The 12803-nt window shown below is 44.5% G+C and overlaps 1 protein-coding gene across 2 annotated transcripts in view; it reads left to right on the top strand.

Moving 5' to 3' along the window:
- Nucleotides 1–1637: 1637 nt before the first annotated feature.
- The window catches only part of LOC147717730 (uncharacterized), a 132622-nt gene continuing 121456 nt past the window's right edge, over nt 1638–12803 (top strand). For both annotated transcript variants that reach the window (XR_015296090.1, XM_086924511.1), the window contains exons 1-2: nt 1638–1805; nt 2654–2771. Coding sequence is in view for 1 of the 2 variants with exons in the window: in XM_086924511.1 (XP_086780637.1) it covers nt 1800–1805; nt 2654–2771 (124 nt within the window). In the remaining variant the exon portion in view is untranslated. The remainder of the gene's footprint in view (nt 1806–2653; nt 2772–12803) is intronic.

Genomic DNA, 12803 nt, shown 5'->3' on the forward strand with positions numbered 1-12803 from the left:
CCCTTCCAAATCTTGAGAGGACGTGACCCTTTCACGAAGGACAACCGAGTGTGGAAGGAGAAAACCATAATGAGCAAAGGGTCCCCTGCGGGGGTTCAGGCGAACTTGGAGAAGGCTCAAGCTGTCTACGCAAAGCATTACAACAGGCGAAGGAACGTGAAGGACACCGGATTAGAGGAAGGTGAATGGGTACGAGTCAAGCTGGCGATGAAGCAAAGGAAAGGGGATAGCAAATATATTAAACCCCTGCAAGTGAAGAAGGTGTATGATAGAGCGGCCCTGTTGAGTGACGGCAACGTATGGTCTCAGGACCGCATGGCAAGATGCAACAAGGTACTACAGTGGAACCAAGGAGGACAGGACCTAGATGGTGCGGAGGAGACTGAGGCAAGAGATGAACAAGTTGATGGAGAGATGGACTTGGGAAGTGAAGAAGTCAGTAACAACGCTCTGGAGAGAGAGGCCGTGGCTACGCCGGTAAGACTGACCCGCAGGGGAAGAACAGTGATGAGACCAGCCAGGTTTCGAGACTTTGATATGAACGGCGGACTGTTAGTTATATGTTCTATTGTTTGGGAAAAAAAGGGAGATATGTAGAGTTGACGTTCTAGTGGTTGCACGTCGCGTCACGATGCGACGTGCCGGCGGCCATATTTAGGATGCGCGCGCAGTGAGGCAGAAACGGCGCGAGTCTCGGCAGCACTGTTTGCACCGGCTCGGCGCTCTCTGGGAAGAAAAGTAATAAACACAGCGTACCAACATACAACGATGTCCTGTTGTTATTGAAGGCTTTCACCACATTACAAAATCCTGTGAATACTCCCCAAATCATGTCAATGGGCAGTTGCCTGCTGTTCACGGATTGATAAAGAAGGACCCCCGACTAAGACCCCAACTAAACGGTAAAACCTCGGTCTCAAAAACGTGCAGTGCCTGAAGAATGGAAATGCACACAGACCGCCTATCCTGCGCAGCAAAATGAGAATATACAAATCGCTCTTTAGCTGAAAGAAACGCCTCAGATAGCTCCGCCCAGCACATGCCTTCAGCTGAACCTCTGAAACAGTAATACGGAGTATTGCTGCCGCTGCGCTTCCTACATGCTCAGACAGCGGTTTAAACGGCAATGTCTCCCGGCGGCCCTTGCGAGGTAAAGAGCTCTCCCTGAATAAACATGCTCTGTCGTCTCTCAGAGCTCCACGTCTGTTTCAGCTCCCTTATCTTACCTGCGCATGCGTATTATTGTACGCACGCGACCTATGCATTTTGTCATCCAAAATGTCTTTTTGAGCTTCCCGCGGCAACATACCACACCGGATACTAGGCGCTACACACGTGACATAGCAAATACTCAGAACAAAGGGAAATCTCATGGCTGAATCCGTTTTGCATCTTTCAGTCCAGGTACTTTGATCCCTTGATGCTACTTATCTATTTCCCAAAAAGTGAACTTCTCTCCGAGCATGCGCAGTAAGACGCGATGTATACCGGGCATGCGTAGTAAGACTTGTCACTTCTTGTCTGGGCATGCCTGGTGTCATAAACTCCTTGGTGTAAGGATCTTCCAGTTGCGCCACCTAGTAAGACACAGCTCTTACTTGCGAGCATGCGCAGTGGTACATGACACTTATCTCCCGGACATGCGCAGAAAGTAGCTCTCGGGAAGTAATAGTAGTAGATGCCACTGTGCTCAGCAAGGAGAGGGTGTCGTGCACTTCCAGGCTCCTGTCTCTAATCACCTACCCGCCTTTTCCAGCCGGTAATCGCAAAATCCCATTGAAGAGCCGCCCCGAGGTCCCATGGAGGTGAGATCGGTTTGTTGTAGGGCAGCGGTTCCCAAACTTTTTCTACCCACAGCTCCCTTAACCAATTGACTGCTGGCCGCGGCTCCCCATTGCATTACTTTTCGTGGTGGCGGTGTGGGGCATGGGGGATGGAAGCCCAGCATAGGCAGTACTTACAATACAAGGATATGTCCACTGTCTCTTTTCAAAATATGTGTGTACCCTTGTGCCATCCAGTGATTGCATCTCTTTGCTGTTTGTACGTGCTACGGCAGGAGCTTAACATATCCAGTCCAAACCAGCCTTGGTTCACCGTTTGGGAACCATGCCACGCATTGCCCATGTGAACAAATGTGAATTCATGGGAATCAACACTGCAGGTCAAAAATGGATTTCATGACTGTTCTGCAAAATGGAATCCGGTCCCATGCCAGCAATTCATGTTCCCTTATAATTTCCTACACATTTAATCTGCAACATTTTATGGAGCAAAACCTTATCGCCCCCTGTAATTACTACATGCAATAAACACCTCATCGTTTATAGCTGCAATCCCTTTGCAAATAGGTGCGTGTGAGGGGATTGTCCTTTAAGGACCCACTTGTAATCAGGCACTTAGTGTTGAAACTATTATCATTTAATCTATTGTTTCTTATTTAAAAGTGGTATTCAGCCCCTCCCAGTCAGTTTATTCATTACGCCTTTTTAATTTATAAAACAGTCTTAAGTGTATCCATCTCTACTTTCATTAAAAAGAAGAGGGCAGAATGTGGTGGAAAGTTAACATTAAGTTCAATCTATTTAAGATGAACACAGGAATACAGAGTGTAGCAGCCAAGATTAAAACAACGTTTTTTTGTTTGTTTCAGACACAGGTACCCACTTCTTGCTGTTTCTCTGCGGACGATTGGAATCTTTTACAAGAATGGCAGAAGGAGTTTTATGGGAACTTGATGAAAGAAATTCATCGAGCACTGATCTCGCTAGGTAAAGTTGCAGCATTGATCATTAATATGAAATGTTGCTGTCATCCGGATACTCTTTGTTCTATTACTTTCATTCTTCCAGCGGTAATGATGTGGCTGTTGAGGTGGAGTGGTTACTCCTGAAAAACAGGCAGCAGTGGTTATGATGCATGCTTAAAAATTGTAAGTGTTAACATGCATTTGCAATGAAATAGGTCACGCATTTACGAGAGTTAGAGCTATTGGCATTGTACATGACAATACCAATGGCTTAAACGTTTGCAAATGCGAGACCCATTGCATTGCAAATGCTATTTTTGGAAAATCGCCCCATGCTGCGCTTTCACTTTGAACTGACAGCCAATCATTTGCAAATAAATAACTAAGACAAAGGGGAAATTTGAGGTTTTAATCATCAGACAGGGAAGACCTCAAAAGTGAGCATCGGTTCCCCTTAGCCGCCAGAGATAATCAATGAAAAGACAAACTTAGTTTGAAGTCTACAGACAAATAGATTGTTTAAAAAATAATTGTTTTCATTCAAATCTTTTGTTTTTATTTTTTTGACCAAAAACTGGCCAACACCTGTTTCACTTTAAAGCAAAGTAAAACACCCAGGCAAAAAATTGAAGGAGTATCTGGCAAAGTAAAATACGAAAAACAAGAGGAACAAAAACGGCAACGTGCTATGATAACATAAGGAATTTAATTATAAAAAAATTGATATAAAAATATTCAATTATACATAAAATTTTGTTTTTAAAAATTCATTAAAACAAGAACAGGTTTTTCAATCAAAATAATACACAGTATTCCGGGAAGTGTTAGAGTTTTGATAATTCCCAGAATTGATTGAAGAAGCTGATGTCTGTCAACGCGTTTCTAAACATACAATGTGTCTTCATCAGGACAATTTCAGCATAGTTCTAAAATTAAACAAATAATAATTTAGATCATCCTTGTGTTTAGTACAGTACAACTATAAATTGTCATGATTGTGCTCTATTCTTTTGCCAGATATTTGTTAATTCAACATGATAAAACCGCTAAGAAAAAACATATACATTAATTAAATACTATTTACATTAGTTATAATCATATTATACAGTATACCAACTAATATCAACATGCAAAATCAAAAAATTCATAAGAGTAAGAATGAAGACATGAGTAAGAAGAACAGACACAGAAGATTCCTGGTGCTAATATCCTTGCCAAATTTTAATCCAAGTACTCAATTTTTTTGAAAGATTTCCATATTATACAGGCTACAGTAGTGCCAGATACAATATACTCATTGGCTACATTTTCTGGTTATCTTCGATCATGGTGGAACCTTATTGTTTAGCTCTAGGCAGTGTTACATTAAGCCTAGACTCGTGTTATTGTTATCACTATTAGTCTTATATGCAATCATTTGCAGAATTGCTTACCTTTAAACATGGAGAAAAAGTTTTTCGAAGTTTCTATGTTCAGATTCATAAGTAAAGGTAATGCCTGTTTTGAATAAAAAATCTAAAAAGATGGGGGTACAGAGGGATAAAGAAAACAGACACAAGCATTATCTTTTGCTTGGAAGTAGATAAAACTAAACTATGAATATCATTTGTTAGGGAATGCAAATATCTTCTTATTTTCTTCTTATATGGCTATTCATTTATCTACATATAGGAAAAATATTCCCAATAAATTGCGCGTCTACGTTTTAGAAATACAAAATAACAAAAGCAAGAATAAGTCTGTATGATGGGTAGAGGAATACAGCGTCATAAACATCTAGTTGATTATTAGGGATAATTTTGGTAACCGGATGTTTAAACATGCAGGTCCTATAGGGGTCCTAAATATTAAGGTTCACTTTAACATTTCTAGTATTCGAGTATACCTGTTAACGTCCTACGTATGTTTCGTGACGAATCTTCTATTAAAACACGTAGAGTGACTATAAAGGGTAGTTTCCGATATTGGCCAGTCGTTATCTAGCAATCTGTCATAAGGGAAATAATGGTCCGATGAATAGATTGTGATATAAATCCGAATTCCCCATTCCAGCATCTAGGAGTTATCGGGAGATTTACCTTTTGTTCAAACACAGATGCTTGCAGCGTTCCCTCTGAATATGGTAATATTCACCGGTGAGAAAACCACATTCTATTCATCGCATCCTAAAGGGAAATATTTGAGAGAAAGATATTGTTTGAAAATATTTATCGATACATCGTAATCTAAATTCATTTGCCATCGAAATGGATCGTGCTACCTTCGAAGATGGAGTTACTCAATCAAGCAAGAACGACAAGGCTTCAGGCTAGTTGCACCATATAAAAATTAAAAGGGCAGAGTGGATCGTGATTCTGCTGTCCTGAAGAATAATAATGAAAGAATATTTTATATAAAGAAGGTAACAACATAAGCCATATACTCGTCTAGCTTAGGGCCCCAGGATTTTACCTGATAACAAGGCAAGATCAAGACGCTGTCCGCTCCCGGCTTTATGTTAGATTGAAGTCGGAAAACAGCAGAGCTTCACCCGCATATGTGTCTCTTAATCAAGCTGTCAAAAGACAAAGACGGAGTTGTTGGAAGATACTTTAAAAGCGAATTGCCTTTAGGAAAATTCCGGGTTTGAACCGAGCTATGCATGGAGCACCTTGTGTGCCCCAGGCAGTGTCTCAAAAAGTATCTGCTGATGCAGCCCTCCCTGCCCCAATACACAAAACCCTGTCTGGGGAGGTGCTGGCACCTCCCTGGACAGGAAACCTATTGTCCAGGCCGACCTTGCTGGAGTTTCCCCCAGCAACAGGATGTCAGACTCGTGTCTGTGGCAGCAGCATCCATTTTGTGATGCTGAGGCTCTGTTTTACTTTAAACGGGGTAAGCAGTAACTACATGTCTTCTCCCTCTAGAAGGGTGGAATGCTACCAAAGCCACCAGAACTGGTGGGGTGCAGGGGGTAGTATTCCAAAGTGTTTGACACCTTACACAACATGTTTTGATAAGCCAAACCAAAGTTAGCATTAACCGCAAGGATTATAATGCACTTAAGAGTATATGGTATGGCTATATCATAGAACTGCTATAAAGAGATGGTTCCGAAAGCTGCAGAGGTGTGCTCATGCTAGGGAACCCTCTCACATAAAACCAAGCACTCTGCCTCCATGATTGTCGACGCCTACCATAGGAGTGACTTATAGGTGCATATGTGTCTATGTATATGGTAGATATAGATATACTATATCTAAGTAAGGGGTGATTACACCACCTTACCCAAGCTGAGTGATCAGCCTGTGGTGTCAGTTTGGAGGGCCAGCCAGGGGTGGCATAATACATGCTGCAGCCCCTGGTAGGCCTTGGATGCACCTATGGTATACTGTACAGGGGCTCACAGAGGTGACCCAATACCCAATCATATATGTACCTAAAGTACCTGGTATCAATTTAGAGAGAGAACAGCTGGGCTGTAGGTCCGATTATCAGGCCCACAGCCACACTAAAGTCGAAAAACCAGAAAATCACAGCAAAAAGTGGGGGTGACCAGAGGAAGCAAAGCCTACTCTCCTACACTTGGCAATGGGTGGACAGAGGAGCCAGTCGTGACTTTATGTTTGGAGAGCCCCGCCGTGTTTACAAGGTTTGGAAGCAAAACAAGCCCAATCTGATTGTTCAACCGAAAAAAGACAGCGAGAAACACATTCTACGACAAAACTACCATAACTGAATTAAGCGACTTTTAAAGACAAACCCAAGTTTTGAAGTGAGAGAAAAGATCTTGCATGGAAATACCAATGTAGTGATCCTGCCAGCTTTGAGAGAATACTCCTTTTTGGTCCTGGGGAGAATCCCCGCAGTGAAGGGGATTGGAAACGCGTCGACCTTCTGGTTCTTTTAGGCCAATCTGTTTTTTCATTTAGGTGAAAAATCTTTGAACATCTTTGAAATTGTTTATTATGATAGATGGCCTGTATTATTGACTAAACCAGTCCTTTAGCAAATAATTAGTATTAGTACCGCACCATAAATAGAATAAACAAAATTTTCCGGGTGGGGTACTTTCTTCAGTTTCTATATGTATATGAGATGTGCTTAGATGAATGAGTGGGTGTATATGGTAGTAGTATGATTGTAACACAGAATGATTGCGTTATATATATAGTGTCTTTTTAGGTCGAGCTGATGTGGCATTCATGCGAAGCATGAATGCATCAGCTCGACAACTTATGCTGCCGGTATTTAGGAGAGTGGACAGCAATCAGACGCGCGCTTCCCCATTGTCAGATTTCACCTCGGGAGCGCGCGTCTGATAGCTGCGCATGCGCGGTGCAAGCCCTGGCTCTCACACAGACACAGGCAGCCCCCACCCCTCTGCATGCACGTACGCTCTCACACACACACACACAGGCGCGCGCATGCACACGCAGGCATACGGCACACATACAGGCACACTATCCCCTACCTCGCATTCTCTCTCAATCCCACACAGTCAAGTCAAGTCAGATAATTTATATAGCGCACTACATACCCAGAGGGTCTCAAGGCGCTTAGGAAGGGGAGGAGGATTACTTGTCGAATATCCACGTTTTAAGTTGCTTTCTGAATGCTAGGTGGTTCTGGGTAAGGCGAAGGTCAGCGGGGAGTGAGTTCCATGTTTTGGCAGCCAGGTATGAGAAGGATCTGCCTCCCACACACATTCCCTCGCGCACACACGCGCACACAAACTCCCCCCCCCCTCCCCCCAGGCATACACACAAGCACGCACGCACTTCACATCAGCCCTGGGCCCCACTCACCAACTGCGCTCTTCCGGCGGGGCTCCTCACGGCGCGTCTCCTCATCTAAATCGGGGCTCCCTCAGGTCAGAGGAGCCCCGCAACAGGCGCCACACTCCTCCTTCTCCCCGGCCCCCTCCTGGGGACCCGGGCTACACCGGACGGCAGGGCGCTCCATGCGCCGGCAGCTCGCAGACCTCGGGAGGCGGGACTTCCGGTCGGCCGCGAGCAGATTGGCCGGCCGGCCAAGAGCTTCCGGGTCGCCGCGGGAAGCGCGGCGGCACTCTCGATGCAATGCAAACATGATTGAAAATAAAAGATGTAATGGCTGTATTGCAAAATGTTTATTAAATTCAAAGTATGGGGCAAGGAAATGATTTTAAGACCCAGGCGTGGATTGTGTAACAGAGGAAATAATGATGCAGTGCAATGGCAATGAAAAAAGAGAATAGTGAAAATCACAAGACCATGTTACAAAAGTGCATACATGAGCCAACTCATGATTGGCGGTTAAGCGTTCACAGCTAAATCTGTAACTCAACAGAAAGGACAATGCGCACTGAAACAATGCTTAAGATGAAGCCTTGTCAGTCCTCAAAACTTAGGAACACAATTTCTTTTCTAGGATGTCTATTCACGATGGCAAGATTCTTTGAGTGCCTTTTTGTCCTGGGCTGTAAGTGCTGCATCTGCTTTCATTCAGTTTCAGTGGAGTGAGAGGTTGCCATCCGATGCCGCGGAATGGAACACTAGCTAGGTTTCTCATGGTACCCATCCAACTACATTCCTGGTAATGAACACAATCTTTGAATGTGACAGACCGTGACAAAGCGGGCACAAAATATCCATTCTTGGATTCTGGTGACCAGTGGTCTAAGTATCACCTAGCTTGTGTTTCCAGACATGGGGTAGGTTAGTTCACGAACCTACACGAGGATCTGCACTATATCATGTCTGCCCTGCCACCATTTACTTCTGACCCTCACACCCCCTCACCCCCCCTCACCCTCCTGCACCCTCACCCTCCCGCACCCTCACCCTCCCGCACCCTCACCCTCCCGCACCCTCACACCCCCGCACCCCGTCACACCCGCACCCCGTCACACCCCCTCACACCGTCACACCCCCACACACCGTCACACCCCCACACACCGTCACACCCCCACACACCGTCACACCCCCTCACCGTCACACCCCCGCACCCCGTCACACCCCCGCACCCCGTCACACCCCCGCACCGACCCCTCACCCACCCCTGCCATTATAAATTACAATAACTTTTATTTAAGTATTAATTATTGGGAAAAAATTAAAAGCCATTATTATTTGTAATATCAATACACGTAAGTCACGTAAATACAACACATATTGCATTACAAATGCTATAGGTGTCACATTTGCGAAAGTTATTACTATTGGCATTGTAAATGACAAAGCTATTAATTTCGCTATTTTCAAAAACAAAACCTAAATAAAAAAATTGTCATTTACAATACCAATAGCTCAACCTTTCCTAATGCGAGACCTATTGCATTGCAAATGCTTGTTTAGAGTGTGAATGAGATTCTCATAAATATATTTTTTCATAAATCCTTCTAGACAGTTCCCTTTAGAACTTATAAATGGGGGCTTCCCACGAAATTAGGTCCTGGTGTTTTCACTGATAGAATTTTTTTTTAAATTGTGACAATTGAAAATTGAGATGTGAAATGAAAGAAATTTGTTTTGAAGATTCATTTGGGACTGAAAAAGTGGTCTCTACAGGACAATTGTTTTATTAATTGTCTTGTCTAATCTAAGAAATTACCGTGCAGTACTGGCATTTTGTTTTGTTGATTATAATACATGCTGCAGCCCCTAGTAGGCCTTGGATGCACCTATGCCCTGGGTACCTATGGTACACTGTACAGGGCCTCACAGAGGTGACCCAATACCCAATCATATAGGTACCTAAAGTATATGGTATCAATTTAGAGCGAGAACAGCTGGGCTGTAGGTCTGATTAGCAGGCCCACAGCCACACTAAAGTCGAAAAAACAGAATATCACAGCAAAAAGTGGGGGTGACCATAGGAAGCAGACCCTACTCTCTGCAATGGGAGGACAGCTAGTCAGATATTTCATTAGCTCTTCCGCCTGGCTACGCGATCACAGAAATACCGAACTGGGAAAAAAGGGGGTGGGCGAAGCTATTGTTTTCAAAGAGCACTTTCATTGTAAATCATACTCCATCACCATTACAGGCTGCAAAAGTCTTTTGTGTTTTCATGAAAACTTTCCCACACATTGACCTTCTCATGTATGCTTCTATACCGCCCTCCAGGGCCTGCAGCTCAATTTGCACAGGAATGGCCCGAAACTGTAGCATCTGATATTCTTGCATCATCGACCTTTGCAGTACTAGGATGACTTAAATATTCACCTGTTGGATAATCTGCGCACGTCAGCTCACCATCTTATGCAAGATCTTTTAGTACTACAGTTCAAAAAGTTGGTGATCCACCCTACTTACTCCAAGAGCCATCTCCTGGACCTTACATTTTTTGCTCATGCAGCTCGAGACATTTAGTAGTTGAAAAACGGTGAATCGAAGCAGACCTAGGAATCGCACGCGCTCTTGCGTGTGCGATTCCTTTTGTGCTACGTGACTGGCCTTTGCGTGCGTCTTTTTATAAAAGACTGCACGTCTTTTTTTATAAAAGACTGTACGCAATTGGTCAAAGGCGGGCGCATAGCTCTGCCCATGGCCTATTGGTGTCTATTACACGCTTGGTGTGCATAATAGACATCAATAGGCCATGGCTCGCAGTGGCGTGCGCGCGCACCACTAGCGGGATTGTGTTCTTTTTGGATCTATTTCAAGGGAGAGCAACGAAATGAAAGAACTGCTGACCTCAAGACGTTTAGCAAGTAGATTAATGTGTACTGTTATACATAGTATGTCTCTGCGTTACTAAAATAACTGGAAAACAAGACAAGAGGTAGTTTAGACCCCCAGAATTTTGACAGTGGCGGAAGTGAAAATCTTTCCCTCTTGTTTAGGTGGTCACACTATATAAGGGTCACGATGTATTCACCCATTTTTTGTGTGCTTTGGAGTCCGAAATAAGGCGCCTGGTTCTTAAGATGTGTGCTTGGAGGGGAGAACAGCAGGAGTGAGGCGCTGTCCCCAGTGAGGGCTTTCCCGTGTGCGCCGAGTGGGTCATATGTGTAGGGTGCAGATTGCTGTCAGGTGGGCAAGGCCTGCACCTGGCACACACATGACCTCAAGACTTCCCTACTCTCTTGAAGGGGCGGGAGAGGGGGGATCGGGTGTGGACCGTGTCTGTAAACAGCTGCACTGAAGTATGCTTTAAGACCCAACTCTAACTGCACCGAGTGCAGACAGGCAGCGCCACCTCTGCAGGGGGCTGCAGTGGCAGGGGAGGGGCAATCGGGTTCACTCAGGGCAATAGCATTGTTTTACAGCATAATATTGTACAGCAGTGTACAATTGCCTGAACGCCGTATGCCATATGCAGTTCTTTAAGTGAACTCGTGAAAGATTCCCGTATTTTATCTCCGGATCCAGCGCTCGTTTGCCGTACCTCTCTGCAGAGATGAATCCATGCATAAGTGCACTGAGGTCCGCTCTCAATGCCGCCGTTGGGGCTGGGTCGTCTTTCAGCGACCCACGGGCTTTCCCAGGGCTTCCTGTGTCCAGTCCAGCCCTCTGCGCGCCGCCTCCCGTCCCGAGGTTCTCCTGGCATCAGATATCATTGCTCCTCCTTGAAGGATGACTGTCAGTCCATCATTCGTCTTTCTTTCAAATACAGGGGCCCAACATTGGCCCTCAGGGGCCACTTAACATGGAGAGCCAAGCAAAGGTCTAGGAAATGTTTGCTGTGTAAATCATACAACGCACGTCACTTAAATATGATAAAGCCTGTTCAAAATTCAACATTTAACATTACGCGTCACATTAAAGCACCGCAGTGAGAAGTACATGGTACAAGTAACAGTTTTTAATCCCAAGCAGTTACATTACACAATATAATATTTGTTTATAAGCCCGGGATGATTAAGTGATATGCCTTAAATCACAGGATGTTGAGCCGACGCAGATACTCAGGGTTCTCCCCTTCCAAAGTGCTCATCTCTGGCCATAAGGCCACATCCTAGTTTCTGGTGTTCGTTCACTCTGTGGCTTTTTACTGAAACTCCAGATCCAAATATGTCTTGTTGATTTGATTGGATCTTTAGGACCACAGCAAAACCTAAAACATAAAATTGAAGGAAAGCTAATAAAAGCTCAAAGAAAACTATGAGTGCGTTCTGAAATAGGCACAAACAGAAATAAGTGACAAAATCCTTTGTAAAGTACATGAAACCATTGTTACCGTTTCCATGTACTCACTTCTGGATATGAGTGCACATATATTTATTTAATAGTTTGCGCCACTGGTCTGAACTGCAGCTCTCTGATTAAAAGCAGCAGTTCCACACTTGTTTTTAGGTCGAGCTATTTATACCTCTGAACTATTGTAGTTGAAACAACCCTCTTGAACAAGCGGATTTCTCCCAATGCATGTTGTCTACTGAAGCGTGAAGCTTCGCCAGGCACGCGCTATGCTCGTTCCCTCCCACTCGCTTGCTCCCCTGCTCCCCCACCCCCCCGCCCGACTTGAAAGGAAGCCTCGCACACCAACATTTGTCTCTCACACCACCAGACATCAAAGGCTGCTGCTCCCCTGCCCACCCACCCCCCACAACAATGCCTATATGCTCTCGCCTCCTGTCTCTCCCCCCTCTCTCTCACGCTCTCTTCTTCCCTCCTCTCATGTACTCTCCCTCACACACTCGCTTATGTTTACTCTCCCTCCAAGCCTGTGGCCTCTCATTAATGCCCACTTATCTTCCCTTGGCCTGCTGCTTCTTAATCGAGTGCGCTTTATTTACCTTTGATTTTTCTCTCACTCGCCCTTTCACTCTCTCTCCCTCTTCACAGCCCTCTCTCTCATTATTCTTTTGCTGTCTCTCAGTCTTGTTAATAACACATGCTGCTGTTTTCTTTCTTTCTACCCTCCTTTTCTCTTATCTCATATTATTCTCACCTTCTATGTTTTCTCTCCTTAGCTAGTCGCTTCGTCCTTCACCGCCTTTCTTTTTTTCCTTCATCTCATCTTTCATTCTCTGGCTTGTTATCTTTCCCTCGTCTCTCTTTCCTTCCCTTTCCATTTGTGTAATTTCCTCCAGTTTCTTTCGGTCTTGTTTGTGTTTGTTTTTTAGACACGGAAAAATGAAGTGATT

This window comes from Lissotriton vulgaris, chromosome 5, assembly GCF_964263255.1.
Source record: "Lissotriton vulgaris chromosome 5, aLisVul1.2, whole genome shotgun sequence".
Taxonomy (NCBI): domain Eukaryota; kingdom Metazoa; phylum Chordata; class Amphibia; order Caudata; family Salamandridae; genus Lissotriton; species Lissotriton vulgaris.